The following is a 20,961-nucleotide window of genomic DNA, read 5'->3' as shown; positions in this document are numbered from 1 at the left end:
GGTACTATAAACCTAGCCAAATACACATGGCTGGAGAGGTCATAGATCCCAGAGGAAAACTTACTTTTGCCACATCCCTAGACTGATATAATTTCTTACTGTATTTTAAATATGTATCTTTGTATTTACAGACAAATGGACCTCTCACCACTCATCAAAGCTTCTTTTTGCAACAAATGGAGACTATTAAAAGTTCCAAACTGGTCAAATGCAGAGAATAAGTGTCTATGAGGTGCCTAGCCCTAAGTGATACCTCTACAATGCAACTTCTACACCTAAGGCTCAGGGAACATAGTGGGACAGGGAGTGGAAAACTTCTGTGTTTGTTAAGTCACTGAATTTCAGGGTCTTTCTTAATGACAGTTTAGCCTGCATTCCCTTCACCAATACACCTGATGCCACCCATAGGCAGGTGGGTCTGGGCTATATAAGAAAGGTAGCTGAGCAAGTTAGAGGAACTGAGCCAGTAAGCAGTGTTCCTCTGAAGTTTCTGATTTGAATTCCTACCTTAGTTTCCCTTTATAATAGACTGCAACTTGTATGTCAAATAGGCCTTTTTCTCTATAAATTGGTTTGGTCAGTGTTTTATTACAGCAACAGACAGCAAACTCGAGAACTTACACAATGTTACCAGGGCAACATTCAGGTTTTTGTTTTTTTTTTTAATTTCCAAATGAAGGCCATATGGTTTTCAAAGATTTAATAATCTACCAGTCTTCATATACTGGCACACTTTGAAACCTCTTTCCTTTTTCCTCACCTTCAGCTCACTTCCCTTCTTCCCTATTTCATAGTGGCATACATATAGTAGCTTTGACTACCTTCAGGTATTTACGTCAGGCTACAAATTTTAATTCTTCATGATGAATGCCATATGTAAACAGATGAGGGAAGACAATGAACACCTTTAGGTGGAGACAAGTTAAGGAGAACTAATTTACACAGTCATAGAAACTGCACGATATAAAAATGGTGAACTCGTGAGATTAGTATGTACATGAACAGCCACAAAGCTAAAGAGAGAATCCCACCAGCCTCTTCAGGGCACTACAACCACAGAGCTTTGCAGACTTGTTTTCTGACACATCTACACTTTGGTGATTCTAGGTAATCAGGAGCACTGAGAGAGGATTTCTCTCTCATAAATGCCAAAGATTAAGTATACTTTCTCATGCTGCAGAACAGGCATTGGACTCCTAATTAAGGAATTCATTCCATGAAACTTCTTTACCTCTACAAGACTCTATGTTTCTATTTATATGCAGTCAAGTAGCAATGAACTTTTAATAGCAACCTGTTGGTCTGTTGATTTACTGGGGCTACACTAGCTTTCTTCCTGTGTTTTAATCTGGCCAAGCTCCTGCCCACCTTGGAACATTTACACTTGGCTTTGCCTATTCCTTTCTGACCCAGGATCTGGGCACAGCTGATGTTACATGCTCAAAAGTTCTCTCTCAGTCCACATGGATATTTATCCCAAAATGCTCTGACATGTGATTTTGAAGCATTTTGGATTTTTAATTTTCAGATTATGAAATCTCAACTTGGAGAAATATTAAAAAATCTAAAACCCTCTCAAATTGGAAACATTTCTGGTCTTGAGCATTTCACAGAGAGGAAACTCAACCTAAAGTAGATTATTCCCAGTATACCCTTTCTGACGAACCACTATGTTCTATTTCTGTTACAGTACGTAGTGCCTCCTAAAATAAAATCATTCCTCTTCATCTTCACCCATGCACATACCGCATTCAACTGGAAAGTGGTCTCTGTGTCAGCAAGCATATTGAGGACAGTACTTAGCACAGCGTTTCACAAGTATTCATTTCACAAGTCATTTAATGAATCTTGGGTTCTCCCTCTTCTCACTGAATGAAATTCTTCAAAACTGAAGTTGATCATAGGCTATTCCTGGCCATGTTTGCACTTCCAATAAGAAGATGGAGGGGAAAGATCATGGAGAGGGCTAATAGGAAGTCAGATGTAGATAACTGGGCAGAATGGCCTCAGGGGTCAATGAGACTTCCTTAAACCATGTTCATCATTTATTATTGTAAAGCTTCTCTCATTCCATTTCTTGAAATCTATTTTATTCAGCTTGTCTCTAAACTTCATGTTCAGTGTGGAACATAGCTAATTTCCATACTGCTTTCACACACAGCTTCCTGGTTTGTTCATCCGTTCCCCTCATCCTGCCTTCTCATTCCCACACATCTACTATCCACATGAGAGGACTTTTTGGCTTGATTTTCCCATCTGGGGAAACTTGTAATTGTTACCTGTCAGTGAGAGGAGTAATCACCAGTCGAGGACTGTTTCCTAAGTATTCATAGAAGTACTGGAACTGGGCGTCACAGATGTTAACAAAGCAGTGCTTCCGGGTGTCTTCCCACCAGTGCCGAAGTTGCGATAGCCAGGCAAAAGCGTGGGGGCTGACAACCTACAATCATTGCGCAATCTTGACACAACAAATTTATTAACCTTATCAGCTCTGTTCGCTCACTTTTCTATAATCTCCAATAGTAACTCTTTTGTAATGTCACTGAAAATCACAATTGCATGCAGATAGCTGACTAATCAGATATATATGTGTAACAAAAGTCTTCACTTTATTAGCTTTTATGTAAAGGGTATTCATTTGTTCAAGCAATGCTTTCTCCCTTTTTATGAGTCACTCAAGGAGGTTAGTAATTTTTGAATCTTTACCTCTTTTTACCGAAACACAATGAAAAATTCACTTTCTGTATTAAAATCACATATAATCTATAATTTCTGTAAGTTTAAAGTTGAAAAAAATGTACAATCACTCTGCTTTTAGTGCAGACATTTTAAACCTCTTTTAAAGATATTATTTTTATTTTATGTGTATGAATGTATTGCCTGCATGTAGGTAGGTGCACTGTGCCCTGTAATGCCTGCAGAAGTCAGAAGAGGGTGTCTGATCCCCTGGAACTGGAGTTACAGATGGTTGTTAGCCACGATGTGGGTGCTAGGAATCAAACCCGGGTCCTCTGTAAGAGCAGCTAGTGCTCTTAACCACTGAGCCATCTTTCAGCCCCTTAAACTTCTGTAAGATTAATTTTTCACAGTTATTCCTCCCAATCTTAATTCTATTCATTCCCTTTCTAGCTTGAAGAAATTTTCTGTCTCTTTCAAGGTATGTAGTCCTCTGGGTTCCTTGGAAATCACTGCAAATTACCAAAATTCTTGCCTAATAGCTATCCAATGACTAGGAGAATTCAATGACTATACACATGTATTTTAGATGATCAAGAATTAGAGAAAATGGTCAAAAATAAAACATTCTGATAAAAATTCATGCCAGGCATAGTGGCGCATGTCTTTAATCTCAGCACTCGGGAGGCAGAAGCAGGCAGATCTTTGTGAGTTCAAGGCCACTCTGGTCTACATAGTGAGTTCCAGGACAGCTGGGGCTATAGGAAGACCCTGTCTCAAAAAGACAAAAAAAAATTATGCCTTTGCAAACAAATAAAACAATATAAAATATGTGACTAATGAAACGCGCAGTAAAAGGTGCTTTACAGGGATTGTTCTGGGGTGAAATTTTAAAAAATTCGTGGGGGGTGGGGCGCTGGAGAGATGGCTCAGTGGTTAAGAGCACTAACTGCTCTTGCAGAGGACCCAGGTTCAATTCCCAGTACCCACATGGTGGCTAACAACTGTCTGTAACTCCAGTTCCAGGGGACCTGACGCCTTCTTCTGATGGGCACTGCATGACAGTAGCCATCTTTCAGCCCCTTAAGCCCATAAGTAGGCCATGCACTCATACACATTAAAAAATAAATAAGAACAATAAATAAAAAATTCTTTACTGGTGTTCTGCAGCTCATTGAGGAATGTTTTTTATATTTATGATTTATGTGAAAAATCACGTGAGATGAATGTGTGGGTGTTGGGGTACTGTGAGTAGAGGTCAGAGGTCAATGCCAGGTATGTACCTTATTTTGAAATTTTTAATTTTATTTTTATTGTATGTGCATGAGTGTACGTATGAGCACCCATGTCATGAGATGCCCACAGAGGCCAGAAGAGAGCATCAGATTCCCTGGAACTGGAGTTATAGACAATTGTTAGGCACCAAATGGTTCTGGGAACTGAACCCAGGTCCTCTGCAAGAGCAGCCAGTGCTCTTAACCACTGAGTCATCTCTCCAGTCCCAAAACTCAGGTTCTTAGGCTTGTGTGGCAAGTACTTTACCCAGGGAAATATCTCCCCAGCACCCCCCTCCCCCACTGAGATGGTTTAAATGATGCACTATTTTATTGCTGTTGACTATGGTCACAGAGGTAAGGTCACAGGCAAAGGCCGGTTATGCATAGAAAAGCCAGAAGACAGGGATGTCACCACAAAGGCTTCCTACGGTTCTTCCTTCTGTGACTTTTGGATGGCCTAAGGCTCCTAATTTAACAAAACTTGGATTGTCGATCAGGTAATTCTCAAATTTAACAGACCCCAAATATCTACAACTTTCCAGCACTAATTAAACTATGTCAACTTTTGAAAAACGCTGACTTCCTTAAACTACTCTGACAATAAATACTACTTTCAGGACAGAGCAATAAGTCCTATTTCTGCAGCAAGCTCACCTTCTGAGAAATCAGTCTTGCCACCACGTCTCTGGCATGGACATCGATGGTGCAGAGTGTCATGATCTTCTGCCTGTCTCCAGGTAGAAGCTCTCCCAGCAGAAGTGTGATCAGTGTATTCAGTTGAGAAATCTAGAAGTTTTTTGTAAAAGTTTATAAATACAGACATTAACTTCAATGTTTGCAAGGAATACTTCAGTTTACAATCTCAAATTTGTTTTCTCAGCTGATCCTCAAAGAACCCTGGAGAGAGGCAAACATTTTGCCCCCCTCATTCAGAGAAAAACCCAAGACCCAGAAAAGACATCAGCCAGTAACAACCAAAATGTCAGGGACAGAAGCAGGGCTTCCTGGCTACACTGGATGACTGCACCCAAACAACATCCAGCCCAGAACTTCCATCAGACACAACTATAATACCTTAGAGATAAAACCAACTTTTTAAAGGTGTGATAAGAGCTAAATAACAAATCATTTTCTTCTTTAGAAAATTTTGCCTAACAATGTATGATCTTTAATTTTTTTTCTACCTATTAAGATAATGACTGAGAAAATATTCAGCGCTGAGCACAATACCCAGCTCCATCCTTTTTATTCACATTGCTAGTCTTGTTTAGGCCCATTGATCTCTTAGATAAATGTTTTTCGAACTGCCGGTCCTTTCTTCTAGAATGACAAGGAAGGGAATGGAATAACATGAACGACAGCTCACTGAACTGAATGGAGAATAGAAAATACGTTACAGATGGCAAGAGTGCTTATTCTATCGTGAAAACATTTCCATACACGCATGCGAACTGGATCTGAAATAAGATACTTCCTACAGCAAATTATGATCAGAAAGGTTTGAAAGGTCATCTCTTGGGTGGCTATTTTGCTAGTGTGATTATTCACATAAAAAGATTCCTTTTTATTCAAGGTTGATTTGCAAAAGAAAAATGAAAAAAAAAAAACTGTGCTTCAATTCTGTGTCATGCTCTGTAAGAACACTGTTCCCTCTCCTCTTTAGCTCACTGCCCACTGCAATGATTAGCACCTGAGAGAGTTGGCAGGAAGTGGGTCACAAATCCCCAGAAGTCTTCAGACCTGGGCGGTCTACTTTTGAAGCAGCTTCCTTATGGTGTGATGGAGAAGTTTGCTAAAGGACTAAGCCCTGCAGCTTCCCTGAGATTGCTGTGCAGTTAGACTCTGGACAAAGTCTTGCATCAGCAGAAGAAGGGAGAGGAGAAACAGGACGATGACCACTTTCATACACAGGCTTTACATGAAATGAGAACGTAGGGCTTTAAGACTGACTAAGCACATTGCCCCTGTATCAACCCATTGAATCTTACAGTAATCTGGCCCCTGTCCTGAAGAAAAAGACTTGAGTGTGCTACATGGGCTACCGGGCAAACTACTTCTTGCCTTACAATGATCTATTAATATACTAACCTTACCAACAAGAAAATTGTACCACAATTCTCTGCCAGTCCTGGGAGAGGAGGTTCAAACCTGACAGTCTGACTTCAGAGTGTGACTGCATACTTCTTGACTCAGCCTTCAAAGGCCTGGCCACCACCTTCAAGTCTGAGGAACTGAGGAAGAAGCACTCCAGAGAGCTTTGAAGTCTAACACAAAGTCAAGTTTATTCAGGGAAATGAAACTGTGTGCTGGGCCTTGTGGCACAGGCCCACAATCCTAGATAATCAGGAGGCCAAGGAGGAAAATTACAAGGTCAAGGAATTCCTAGGCTACAGAGTCAGTTCAAGGCCAGCCTCAGCAACTTATGAGACCCTGCCTCAAAATAGAAAGAGGGCTGGGGATGTAGTGCAGTAGTAGAGTATGTGCCTAGCATGAGACCCTAGATTCAGTCTCCAGTATTACAAAACAAAAATTAAATATGTAAATCAGTTATCAGAATATATAGCAGCTCTAGCAGCATGTGCTTTTACCCATGAGTCATCTCACCAACCCATACAACAGCTCTATATGCCCATAGTCTACTTCTTCTCCCTCTCCTTGAGCTTGAGGGATGACTGACAAATACACGTAGTATATTCTTGAGGTATACAAAGAAGTTTGACACACATATACACTGTGAAATGATTACTACAATAAGCTAACTGACCCATCCTTTATCCCAGTTACTTTTTATTTTGGTTTGGTAAGAAGACTTGAGATCCACTCTCACAGCAAATTTCAAGTGTGGTGGTTTGAATGAGAATATTCTCCATAGGTTCCATGTATTTGGACATTTTATCTCCAGTTGGTAGCACTGTTTTGGGAGGTTTTAGGAGGTGTGGACCTGCTGGGGGAAGCCCATCACTGGAGGCGGGCTTTGAGAGTTCTCAAACCTTGCCAGATTTCCAGTCCCTGTCTGCTTCCTGTGCCTGCTTGAAGATACGAGTGCTCCACCTTCTGCTCTGACCACCTCTGCTGCCATGTCTCCCTCACTATTATGGACTCAAATCCCTCTGGAATCATAAGGCAAATAAACTCATCCTCTATGAGTTGCCTTGGTCATGGTGTCTTACTACAGCAACAGAAAAGTAACTAATACATCAAATATACAATACACTGACTTTTGACCCTATTAACTACAGCTGACCATGTTGTATATAAAGTCTTTAGAATATATTCATCATGTAAATGAAGACTGTACACTAGCAGTATTTTTGTTTCTGTGTCTGCTTTGTTTGACTGAACGTAATGTACCTCAGATTCATCCATGTTGTTGCAAGTGACAGGATTTTCTTTAAGGCTAAATAGTATTCCATTTTGTGTGTGTGTGTGTGTGTGTGTGTGTGTGTGTGTGTGTGTGTGTCTGTGTGTGTCTGTGTGTGTCTGTGTGCATGTATGTGATACTTTTTCCATCTATCAATAAGTGGACAAGTTGTTTATCATGGCTGTTGTGAATAAAGTTGCATGAAAAGTGGAATGTGGATAACTCAACAAAATGACTTTGCTCCCTTTGGAAATACACTCAGAAGTGGTACTAATGAACCATGTGGCAGTTTCATTCCTAACTTTTTCCAGAATCACTACATTGTTTTCTATAATGGCTATAGTAATTTACATTTCACCAACAGCCAAGGAAGTGAAAGATCTGTACACTGAGGACTATGAAACATTGATTAAAGAAATAAAAAAGATACAGGTAATGTAACTATATCTGATATTCATGGAGTGGCATAATGTATATTTAAAATTTTTTTCATACTACCCAAAGTGATCTATAGATTTAATGCAAACTGTATCATTTCAATAACATTTTTCAGAAAGAAAGGCAAACTTAAAAATTGTATAGAACCACAAAAGACCTTGAACAGCTAAAGCAATCTTGAGTAAAAGGTTAAGAAGCTGGAAATATCATGTGCACTTCAAATTATATCACAAAGCTGCAGCAATTAACAGGATGGGACAGAACACAGAGTCTGGAATAAATTTTCCAACTGGTTTTTAATACCAGAAAAAAAAAAAAACACAGGGGAAGGATAGTGTCTTTAACAAATGGTTCAAGGAAAACTGAAGGCATAAATTAAAAAAAAAATCTGGGCATGGTGGTACATGCCTGGAATCTCAGTACTTGGGAGGCAGGGGCAGGAAGGTCAGTTCAAGGTCATCATCAGGTACATAGAGAGTTTGAGGCTAGCTTGGGCTACATGAAACCCTGTGTCAGAAAAACAAAACAAATAAAAAAACTGGGCCTTTATACCCAGTTTTAAGTTTCAATGCAGAATTGATTAATGATTTAAACATGAAAGCTAAAACTATAAACACCTAGAAAAACAGGAAAAGCTCCCTTAACTAGACTTGGCAATGGGTTTTGGGATTTGACAACTAAAGAAACAATAAAGAATAAACAATAAAGAAAATGAATATTTGGAAGCCATGTATCCGATAAAGGGTTAAAATACCCTGATATTGTAACTTCTAAAACTCAACAGCAATAATATCAACTATCATGATTTAAACATGAGTGAAAAACGTGCATAGACATTTTTCCAGAGACAACAGACAAATTCACCAACATATGCATGACAGGTTGCTGAAGATCATCAGTGATCAGTGGAATGACAATCAAACCATCATGAAATACTCACACCCTTCAGGATGTCCAAAGGTAAGTATCAGAAGGTTTGGATGGTCATTAATTTACTTATTATTTTAAAACCTTCTATTTCACTCAGAGCTGATGTGGCCATTCTTTCATGTATGATATGCTCAGAATTCATCATTTCCTAGATGTTAGGCTCCATGAAGGCAAGACACTGTCTGATTAGTCAGGTGCTATGTCCCCAGAGCAGCTGAAGAGCTGTCAAGAGTATTCATCAAACAGATACAGAAATATATCATAGCCTCCATCACGCATGTTTGAGCTTCCAAACAAAATTAATATATATGTGGGATAGGAAAGAGGTAATTTGCTATTGAATATTTCCTCACCTAAGTCAAGATATCAAGTTTCTACAGTTTCAAATGCTATGACACTGGCAGAGTTTGCCTAAAGACTTGGTTATAAAAGTAACAGGATCTTATGTCTTGTAAGAACATTTACACTTTCAAGTGCTTTCTCACGCATTGTGCTGAGTCTCCCAACAACCTGTGATTTCTACATTATTGATTTAGTTTTCACAGAAGTTCAGTCAAATGAAAGATGATTAGGAATACAGCTTGTCAACATCATGTACTGTTGTCATATGCTGGGGCTCATAATGTCTCTCAAGATTGACTTCCTTAATGATATTCTCTCAAAAGTTGTAAGATCCTGTAACCATAAAAACAATCATCATCAAATGTCTATTATTTGGGCAGCAGCACCAGGTGTCAATTACTATGACTGTTCACATGGTTATGGTGTGTGACTTAGAAAATGCCCCAGGGAAGGTTCTTGAAAACAATACTTGCTACCATGAAATCTGTGCTTATTCTTGTTTGTCCGCCTTCCAGAAATGGTGCCTGGTATCTTTTTAACATTTATTATTTTTAATATTTTTATTTATTATTTTTATTTTATGTGTATGTGTGTATTGCCTGCATGTAGGTAAGTGCACTCATGTTGTGCAATGCCCGCAGAGGACAGAAGAGACTGTCCGAGGCCCTGGAACTGGAGTTATGGACAGCTGTTAGCTGCCATGTGGGTACTGGGATTTGAACCCGGGTCTTCTTCAAGAACAACCAGTGCTCTTAACCACTGAGCCATGTCTCCAGCCCCAACATTTATTATTTTTAATTTATATATATATATATATATATGTGTGTGTGTGTGTGTGTGTGTGTGTGTGTGTTTGTACCTGTATAAGAGTAAGCCACATGTGTGTATAGTGCCCATGGAGGCCAGAAGAGAGCATTGGATCCCCTAGGTCTAGAGGTACTGGCAGTTGTGAGCCTTCCAATGTGGATGCTGAGCACCAAACTGGGGTCTTTGGCAAGAACAGCAAACATTTTTAATCACTGAGCCAGCTCTGTAGCCTGAATGTTGCCTGGTTTTCTATTGGGTCAAGGATAGTTGTGGAGATGAAAATGGCTGTTTTCACATTGCATCCTGACTCTAACCACACCGTGATCAGATCAAATACCTGGCACTAGAACAAATCCCAACTGTAGAATCCAAGCTGTCCACAGGGCAGAGCTCCCTGTGCCTTCCTTATGTCCATCTCGCCCTTCGCCACCCCCGCCATGCACGCCGCACTTCTCTGCTTCTTATCACGGCTGCTTCAAGGTCACAGCACTGCCTCCATCTGCCTAGGCTCATTTTCTCTGAGAGCTTTCCATGATTGTTTTCTTCTCATCACTCAAGTCTTAGCTCAAATTTACCTTCTCAGGTTGGCCTTCCCTGACATACTGTCTACTATGACTTTCTTTACAATTATTCTGTAGGATCCCATCTTATTTTCTTTACTAGTTACTTAAGAGTGTTTGTTCTATCTGTGAATGATTTTCTTCTTCATGTTTCTCTCCCCTACTTTAACCAAGCTTTTCAGGCTCCAGGGCTACTTTTGTCTTATTTGATGCTATACAGCGCTAGCACAAAGCATGTGCTCAGTGAACACACACTGTATGAAGGAATGAAAAAAGAACCCCGCAAATGAATAACAGCTACAGTGCATACCAGACCTTCTGGTCCACTCATTGGTACAGGGTTACTGTTTCCAGAACTTAACAAGTCAATGAGGACTGCAGATAAGTAATCAGGGTGGAGTACTCTCGTAGCACGTGGAAATAGGGACTTGTCTAATAGAGGGCTTGGAAGGACTTTTAGAGGAAAGGGCATTTATGTTAAGACCTAAAGAATGATCAGGATTTATGTTGCAGAGAATTTAGAGCTTGGCCACCCAGAGCAGCTATGTTTAAGTCAAGGGAAACAGCTATGGAAAGGCTAGGAATGGAGTAGGTGGAGCCTTGAGGGACCACAAGTCCAGAGTGGCATGAGGGGCACAGGAGAAGAATGGGTGCATGAGAATGCTAGAAAGGAAAGCCAGACCCACACAGGCAGGGCATGCCCCACCTTTAGATCAATGAGATGCTGTAGAGGAAGCTGAGAGGTTAAGCGATCCTTTCATTGTGTTTTCAAAGATTCCTCCTCCTGTCCTGTGAAGAATGAACTGGAGGGAAACAAAACAGGGGGAAAAAGCCCAGAGAGGATGTCACTGTCACCTGGCTCAGAGGAGAGTGGCTTGGACCCAGGCATTGTCACAGCACGGGGAAGAACAGCAAGGACAGACACTTCAGGGCAACAGAGGGGCCCTGGCAGACAATGCACCTGTGAAAGAAGAGCCCGACTGACCAGAGTAGAGGCGGCTGGTAAAGGATGGTGGTGGTGGTTTCTGAAACTGGGAGCCCTGGAGAACAAGTTCGAGAAGAGTGAACCCACTTTGGATGTTCTAGGTTGGGCATGTCTGAAAATGTCCATGAAGATGCCCAGTCCGCTTCCTGCAGGGTTCCAGGAGAAAAAGTTGGGCAGAGACCAAAGTAATCAGCAATACAAAGAAAGCACAATAAAGAAGTGGAAGAGAACTGGTGGGGATGGGAAGGTATGGCCCAAAGAAAAAGGGACCCGAGACATAGCCATATGGAATAGAAACACTTAAGGGTCAGGAGGAAATGGATTCAAGGAAAACTGAAGAGTAACCTGAGTTTTCCAAGTGAAATTGGAATTCAAATAATCATAAATATGAGGGAAGTGAGAAGGAAGAAGTGTTTTCTAACAACCAGAAAATAACAAGACACTCAATCTTGTGGTGGAAATAGGCTCTGGGGAGATTGGGAGACAAAAAAATGGAGAGTCATGTGGTCAGCTCTGGGGGTGGGGGGTGGGGATTCCCCCATGCAGATGCAACCAGCTAGGATAATATTCAAGTGATGATTGTTAGACATTATGTAACAGCTAACTATAGAGCAGATTACAGAGCTAGGGAAGGACATGGGAGGAGACACCCCATCCATGGATTATTTTTGGTTGTTCTTGTTTTTAAGGAATGAATGAGCCTTGGGCATAACTGCCAATAGGAATGAGCCAGAGTCAGAAACTGAAGACACAATAGAAAAGGTGATGGTCTGGTTCTCATGGAAGTCAGGGAAAGAGCAGCTCTGGACAGAGTGAGGCATTCTGTCCTACTGGAGGATGGAACGAAGTGAGGGACAGGGGCTCATGTGTCACAGATCCAGCTCCTCTCTGATGCCACAGCTGATTTTATTGAGCACTTGTACCCAACATGCAGTGTGTGCACATGTGCACTGTGTGTGTATATGTTCGAATTTAACTACCATAACTTCAATCCAATTTTATACATGAGAACATGAGGCAATTTACCTGATCTCCCAGCCAGGATTTTGTACATAATTCTATTCAGGATCTTACTGCACATTTTACAGACATTAAATTTTCTCTGTAGATCACCTTGACAAGGAATCTCAGCAGGTAAGCATAGGCTTCCAATGACACATGAGTTGAAGAATTTGAAGGAGGTGACTCAGAATCCCTCACCCATCAATTCTATTTTTAAAGAAATAAATGCTCCTTAGGAACAGGACACAAGTCCTGACCATCACTGTAGTCAAGGCTATACATCTATCTAAGAGATGCTAGTGTTTCTACAGCAGGTCAGCCAGCTGGTTCGGTAGAATGGCAGTGGTCTCACCTTGAAGGGTAGGGAGTGAAAAGCTCAAGGTCAGGGGGTGGATCCTAATACATGAAACAGCAGATCCTTGATCTGTCCTGACCCTGCTCTTGTAGCAGGATGGTATAAAGACAGTCTATGAAGGTAAGGAGCATGTTCCTAACACTACAGGTTTACAGAGCATAGCACAGGAAGACTATTTTCCTGGCAGTGTGCCTTTTTATTCTTTTTTTTTTTTACCTGCATTATTCATATCAGATTTCTGAACCCGGGACATTCAGATCTTGAACATTCAGGCCAATAACCTAGAAAAATTAGTTCTGCAAACACACTAAGACTGGGGTCCCTGACTCATCACATCAAAGTATACCTACATTATAATTCTAGCAGAACTCAATTCCCTTCCAGCTGAATTGAACACTTGCGTTCTTAATGTATGACAATAACAGTAATGATCACTCATCTTGAAACCCACCAATGTCTCACCTTCAACAGTACCAGAAACAATAATTTTCATTTTCACCAGCCAGAGAAGGGTGAAGTAAAAGGATGGAGTCCCACACTCACCAGGTCATAGTTGCAGAATCTTGATTTATTGTCTTGCTTTCTGGTGCTCTGATGATATAGGTAAGTTGACCAGAGAGATAGTGAGCAATGAATGTCAGAGATGGTGAGCAAAAGTCCCTCATTCCTGACACTAAGGGAAACCATGCCAGTGCTTCATTATTATGATTTTCAATGTAGGTCTGTTGGATATTTTTTCATTGAGTTTTGAAGTTTCCTTCATTTACTTATATTAGAAAAGAAAAAAATGCAAAGGCAATAGCCCAAGATCCCACTATAAGAAACTAAAAAAAAGAGAGAAACAAGGCTCATCAAGGTGGCACACACCTTTAGTCCCAGAACTTGGGAGGCAGAGGCAGGCAGATCTACGTGAATTTGAGGCCAGCCTGGTCAACATGGAAAGTTCCAGGCCAGTCAGGACTACATAGTATGACCCTGTCTCAGAAAGGGGCGGGGGGGGGAATAATCAAACAGTAACTACAAAAAGGAAATAATAAAAATAAAGGACACCAGTGAACAAGAAATCAAACAATAGAGAAAATAACAGCATCAAAAGGTACTTGGAAAACAGAAAGAAAATTGACGAGCACTTAAAAGGTCTGATTAAGGGAGAGAAACACACAAATTAACAACATCAGAAATGAAAATATGCCAGTCAAACTGTCCAGACATTCTACAGACAATATTGAGTCTGTACAACCAACTTAAGACAACAGATTAAGAAACTTGTATCAAGGATAGTCAAAGTTTTCCTGAAAGGGCCAGAGGCTAACCATTTCAGGCTTTGCCGGTCAGGTGCTCTCTATCAAAGCATCTTCATTTTGTTGAGGTGGCACAAAAACAGCCACGGACAACAGGACCAGCCTGATTCAGCCAGGTGGCTCTAATTCCTAGCCTCTGACTGAGCTGAATGAGAAAATCCTTCCCAAAGCACAAGACGACGCAAGAGGATGATGCAAGAAGCCTCAGATGCTACACAGCTGCATATACATGAAATAAATTTATTATAAAAATGCTGCACAAAGAAAACTCTAGGCCACATGGTACCAACAGTAAGGCCTAGAATGAACTCTTTCACAAAATAGATGAGGACAGTTTCCAATCCTTTTCCAGTGTCTCTAGCCCTCAACCTGGCAAAAATACTATAGGATAAGAAATCACTCAAAGGAAGAGGGTTGTGAGAAGCCATATGGAAGCCTATTATCTCACAGTCCAACTTAAAATAAACAAGTTGGGAATACTGGAACATATATGAAAAGAAAGAAATAAATACTGAAGGTTAAAGGATTGAGCAAGGATGGGGGAGGGGATGGGAGAGGAGATGGCAGTGGGTAGTCTAAGCAAAACTAAGGAAGCTAATTTCAAAATGCAACTTAGAACAAAAAAGGCCAGGTGTGGTGGCATATGCCTTTAATGACAGCACTTAGGAGGCAGAGGCGGGGCAGATCTTTGTAAGATGGAGACCAGCCTGGTCTACATAGCAAGTTCCAGGCTAGCTGTCTTAGAAAAAAAAAAGAATATGAAAATCATATTACAAGGCATAGGATGCCTCACTATGAGAGGCCCCTGAGGTCTTCAACACAATATAGGCTATTGCCATTGCCCTCAGCTAGCGAATAAAACTACATGACTTCTAGGATGGGCAAGAATTCCGTGTATATGACACAAAAGGCACTAACTAGCTATGAGAAAAAAAAATTGGTGTATTATATCAAAATTGCAACTTACTGCTCATAACGCATCTCATTAAAACGCGCAATTTATGGGATTAGTGATGTAGCTGGGTACAGAAGAAAATATGTAATCTATTTATTTTCTCTCCCTGTCACTGTGGGGATCTTCTGCTTTTCACTAGGGCCTTAGTGATAGCTACAGGTTATGAATCAAATATGGCCTGCCATCTGTTTTTATAAAGTTTTATTGGAACACCTATCATGTCACTTCACTTACAATTTTACCAATGGTTCCTTTTCCAACTGACATGGGAAAGATGTATAGCAGAGTTGTATAGTTGTGAAAAATAAAATATTTATAACTTGCTTTTTTTTTTTTTTTTTTGGTGTTTTTGAAACAGTATCTCACTATAGCTCCAGCTGACCTGGAACTCACTAGATAGATCAGGTTGTCCTGGAACTCACAGAAAGATCTGCCTGCCTCTGCCTCCCAAGTGCTGGGATTAAAGGCCTGTGCCACCACACCTAGCAATTTGCTCCTTCTTAATAAAAGTTGGCCAAACCTTGATCTAAGTCAAGACATAACCATATCAGAATTATCTCATAACATAGCTTATTTGTTAATAAGCTATTTTTTCAGGGCTTTTTCCTGGGGACAAATATCCCCACCAATGAAAGTCCATTGGGACGTACAGGGAATGAAAGGGATTACAAGTGTATATTCTCTTCTACATTTAATTCTTTTCATCCCATGGGATTTCTGTGGTTTTATGTTTGTTGAATCAAATCTGAGTTTGAAATCTCTCTGGGTTAAAACAGGCACACCACTGCCTCTCTTACTGCAGTTTTCTCTTGCCTGTCTGTCTGAACTGACTCTCCTGCTTGCTCTTAATTGATAATCAGTTTGGCTTCATCTATGGCTAACTTCCAGGCATTCCTCAAGTTACCTGGTCCAGAATTTCCAGGAACAGCTTAGCTTTATTCCACGTCATTCAATAGACAGTCGTCCTTCAGTACTCACAGGGAACTGGTTCCCAGACCCTGTCCCTCTTGGCTGTCAAAGTCTGCAGATGTTCATATCTGTTATATAAATGGCATTGTATCTACATACAATATATGCATATCGTCCCCATACTTTAAATAATCTGCACAGCACTTCTAATACTTAATACAACACAAGTGCTATGCCAGTAGCTGTTAATTGTATTGTTGACAAATGACAAGAAGAAACAACTTGGTACATGTTCAATATAGACACATTCCCCCCGACCAGGACCCTCAAGCTGCAGCTGATTGAGTGTACAGTCAGGAAACCTGCTGACTGGAAGGAGTAATTTTAGCTCTGGATGGCAGAGGAAGTAAAAAGCAGATGTTCCTCATGACTTCATTATGGATGCCTGCAGATTACAAAGTATGGGGCTATCAGATCCCATTTTAATATAACAACAGAGGAAGAAAAAAGTGTGTTCCAATATATACAGGACAGGCTCTAGGATAGACAGGCTCCCCCAAAACAGTAACTATGGGGTAAAACAAGGATGCTACTATCGTGGTCCTCAGCTGGTGGCACTATTTAGAAGAGACCAAATCACCAGGGCTCAAAGCTCAATCATGGATTAATTAGTTGATGAATTCACAGCTCAATGAGCCATTAAGGGTGGAGTCTTTGGGTAGAAGTAGGTCAGTGGGCACATGCCTTTGAAGGTTGGCGCTCCTCCTGTCCTCTTTTTTTGGTCTGCTTCCTGGCAACCAGGATGTGAGCAGCTCTGCCAGGCTACTTGCTCTCTTGTTCCTCACCACAGACCCAGAAACACTGGGGCCCACTGGCCACAGGCTGAAACCTCCAAAACCATGGCACAGTAGAAACCTTTCCTCCTTTTTCTCAGGTGTTTTATCACAGAAAATAAAAACTGAGTAAAACTACTGTCTATTTTGTATCTAATAAGTTTTTGAAACAATTTCTCATCAGTGATTGAAAGTGAAGGTTTAAGTAGCAAAATGAAGGTCTCTTTCTTCTATGTGCATCATTTCTATGTCTGTGCTGGGGAATGACAGACAGCTAATGAGGAAAGCTCTGGATTGTTTATCATGATTCTTATCTACACCTCTCTAGGAGAAGTCTCAGCACACTACAGTTATTAGATTTTCTACATGCAAAGGGCTCTCATTCCTCTTTTGATGCTTTTTTTTTCCCACATAGCTCAAGAACAAGGCAGAGGAAAATGTTCCCACCAGGTCCAAAGCCTCTGAAACAAAATACTTCTGCCAAAGAACTTCCAAATCTAAGGAATTAAATTTATTAGCTTTGAAATATTTTCAAAGACAAGGCAAGGTAGGGATACATAGCCTTTAACCGAATAGCCAATCCAATACCCAATCACAACAAGTCCCAGGGAAAGAGATAAAATTAAAAATAGTTACTTGAGTTCATTTATCTCACTAATTTGCAAGCAAAAACTAAGAAAATAAGTACTTAGGTGGTCACCAATTAAAGTCAACTCTGATCACCAGTTTTAAAATTCAGCTATTTTAAAGTTCTAACTTTGATTTTAATGATGCTCACAATATTACAATAATAATTTTAATTAAAAACCCACTCCAGCAAATGGTCACATCCATTTTTTGGTGTGTGTGTGTGTAAGGGAGTGTGTGGGTGTGTTATACGGTTGTGCTCACTTGAGCACATGCAGACACCAGAGGAAGACATCGGGTGTTCTGTTTTATTACTATCCACCATGTTCCTCTGAGACAAGGTCTTGCACTGAACCTGGAGCTAAGTTGGCAGCCAGCAAGCTGCAGTGATCCTCCTGTCGACTATCTCCCCAGTCACAAACACACAACATTGGGTTTAGAGTCATGTGTAACCATTCTCAGTTTTTTATGTAGTTACTGAGAATTCAAACCCAGGTCCTCATGTTTGTGCAGGAAGCATTCTTGCCCTGAGCTGTCTCTCTAGTCTCAGTTATATCCATTTTTAATATTTTATTTTAATTTTTTATGAGTGTTTTGCCTATTTGTATGTAAGTGCACCTGTGTCATGCAATGCCCACAGAGGCCAGAAGAAAATGTTGGATCCCCTGGAACTGGAATTATGGATGGTTGTTAGCCATCGTGTGGGTGCCAGGAATGGAATCTAGGTCTTCTGCAAGAGCAGCCAGTGCTCTTAACCACTGAGCCATCTCTCCAGCCCTCACATCCATTTTTAAAAGAAGAGCACTACATGGGTTTCTACTTAGAGCATATACTTCTCATGACCCAAACCAAAGCTTTAGCCTTATGCAAACACCAGCTTCTCCGATATCTATATCAGAATCAGCTGCAGAACCGGTCTATCGAACGCTATAGTTGTTGCTTGAAGTGCTTCATAAAATCTTTCTTCCTGGGTCAGCACAAGCCTGACAGTCCCATGGAACTCCCATTAAAAAAGCCAGATATAGTGGCTTGCATCTGAAATCCCAGCACTCCTATTTCCATAGGAAAGGGAGGTAGGGAAGAGAATCTCCCAGAAGATCTTAGGCCAGGTAGCCTGGAGAACCCAGAAGAGCAGAAACCAGAGAGGCCTACCTCAAAAAGGTAGAAGGAAAGACTGACTCTCACAAGTTGTCCTCTGACCTCCACACACCTGACCATTCCCCCTGCATCACACACATACATACATACTCACATAAACGTGCAGGTGTGTACACATTAACAAAAAAGTTTTTAAAGTTTTCTTTACAATCCATCCTCTATCTGTATTTTTCATATACACCGCATATAAATGTGTATCTGTACACACACACACACACACACACACACACACGCACACACACACACACACACTGAACAAGATGGAAAGTGTTACAAATACATTAACAAAGGAGAAAGCTGAATTCTGCCTGTTAGCCAGCTAGGTGGAGCTCCTGAATGGAGGGTCAGTTCCAATCATTTCAGTCAACATGATGTTGCTGAGGGAGGAAGAAGACACTTCTTGTGCACTAACTTAGGGGGTCAATTTGACTCTATCTTCCAAAGCCTTTGGCCTCATAGTCTGACTTCTGGAAATCTATCCTGAAGATACAAAGAAAAAATATGTGCAATATGCACATGCAATACTATTTACTACCTTATTATTAATCGGAGAAAAAAAAACCTATAGTGTTACCAGTAACAATAGCAATGTCTTTCAACATATTAGAATAAGCTGACATAGAAAAGTCCTTACTAACACAGAGAAATTGTAAATAAAACAAGATAGCCACATGACCAAACATGAGAATGGGAGAAAGGGGAGAGGGGAAGGAAGAAGGGATGGTGGGGGGGGATAGAAGAAGAGAAGGGGGAAGGAGATGGGGAGGAGGAAGGAAGGGAAATGGGGGGAGAGGAAGGGAGAGTGTCTGGGTATGGTGAGAGGAGGAGGAAGAGAGGGAGAGAGAGAAAAACAGGGAGAGGAGAGGGAAGGAGGTAAAAGTGGGAAGAAGGGAGGGAAAAGAGAATAGAAAGGGAAGGGGAAAGGAGAGGGGAAGAAGGGAGAGACTGAGACTGAGATAAAGACTGAGAGAGCCTGAGCATGCCCTACCCAATGACATAAAGCTATGCCTGAAATCAGAGCAGCAGACCATATCTAATCAGCTGCCACCATGGCAACTCAAACATCCTGAGGTTAGGTTTCAGATGTCCGATGGGAGCAGAAATGCCCCCATCTAATTTGTGGCTCTCATACCCCCTTGTACAAGGCCAGGAGTAGGAACTGAAATGCTGATAGAAGCCAAAACCTTCAGTGTTTCACAGTTCAATAGAGGGTTCTAGAAAACCTCCATCCATCAGCTCAGAGGAGCCTCATGAAAGACCCAAACACCTGAGACTTCAGGAAGGAGAAAATCCTCAAATCGGCATTTCAAGTCCTTGTCATGGGAGACTGTGCTCTCCAAATCAGTCCTGCCAAGGTGACCCGAAACTCCACACAAAGTAATTAGCCGCAGAACCAATCCAGAATTCGAAGGCTCTTGAATAAACAACGGGGAAATACAACTGGGGATATTTGCCCAGCAGACAACACAAGTCCAGACAGCAGCCTTAACAAAACAAATGTTAAAACAGCTAGCAGGAGAGTCAGCCTCAAGAGCGCCAGCTGGTAATACTCTGAAAAACTATGAACTATCCCTCAAATGAGTTCCAGGACAGCTGGGGCTACAGGGAGACCCTGTCTCAAAAAGAGCTCCCCCCGCCAAAAAAAAAGGTGTCAGAAAGGCTGGAAGTCACAATGAAAAGGCTGGGCTGCACAAGACTGATTTTAAAGAACTAAAAGGAATTGTGGGACTGAGGTGATGGCCCACTGGGTAAAGTGCCTGCTGAGCTAGTAAGAGAACCTCAAAACTACAGAAAGATGTAGAAATGAAGATCCAAGAAGTTCACTGACCCCTTAGCAGACTAAGTTTGAAAAGCAGTAGGAAAAAGAAACCTTATAACTAGTGTACTGTAATAAAATACCAGAAATCCTAAAAGCAGCCAAAAATAATACTGAACTGACTGCTTATAAAAGAAAAAACGATTTTTCTGATTGATTAAAGAATTTTTCTTGACTGATTAAAGAATTCACAGCTGAAACTTCTCTTTCTCCCTCTTCAACTTTTAAATTCTAATTCATAATTTCCAACTTTCTACCATTTTGTGCTCCATACAATTCAGGTAACTCCTTAAATCTCTGTTTGAGCTTACCGGCTTTTTCCTTGCAGTGACTGATTAAAGAAAAGGCACCTAGCACTAGGTTGTCTAGACTCTGTTCCCGATTCTCCCACTTGCTCATCAGCTATATGGCCATGGACGAGCTATTCCTTTGCTTTGTGTCTTTATTTCAGCATTTATCAGGCAGGGTCGATAACAGAACCTACATTGCAATATGGTTAAGGATTAGCTTAGTTCATATATGCAAAATAGTACTGTACAGTGTTTGTTGTAATTTAAGCATGATGGAAGAGTTAAATGTTGCCTTTCCTCTCCTTCAATGCTGACAGCAACAATAACAGGACATCTAAT

The 20,961-nt window shown here is 40.9% G+C and overlaps 1 protein-coding gene across 1 annotated transcript in view; it reads right to left on the bottom strand.

Moving 5' to 3' along the window:
* Positions 1 to 20,961, bottom strand: part of Dnah11 (dynein axonemal heavy chain 11) — a 381,221-nt gene that overhangs the window by 232,721 nt on the left and 127,539 nt on the right. Inside the window, exons 31-32 of the mRNA XM_029567531.1 lie at positions 4,608 to 4,739; positions 2,280 to 2,440 (exon numbers count right to left, since the gene is read on the bottom strand). Of these exons, the coding sequence (XP_029423391.1) occupies positions 2,280 to 2,440; positions 4,608 to 4,739 (293 nt within the window). The remainder of the gene's footprint in view (positions 1 to 2,279; positions 2,441 to 4,607; positions 4,740 to 20,961) is intronic.

Source organism: Nannospalax galili, unplaced genomic scaffold, assembly GCF_000622305.1.
Source record: "Nannospalax galili isolate Female #2095 unplaced genomic scaffold, S.galili_v1.0 scaffold158, whole genome shotgun sequence".
Classification (NCBI taxonomy): Eukaryota; Metazoa; Chordata; class Mammalia; order Rodentia; family Spalacidae; genus Nannospalax; species Nannospalax galili.
This window is presented reverse-complemented; position numbering and strand designations above follow the sequence as displayed.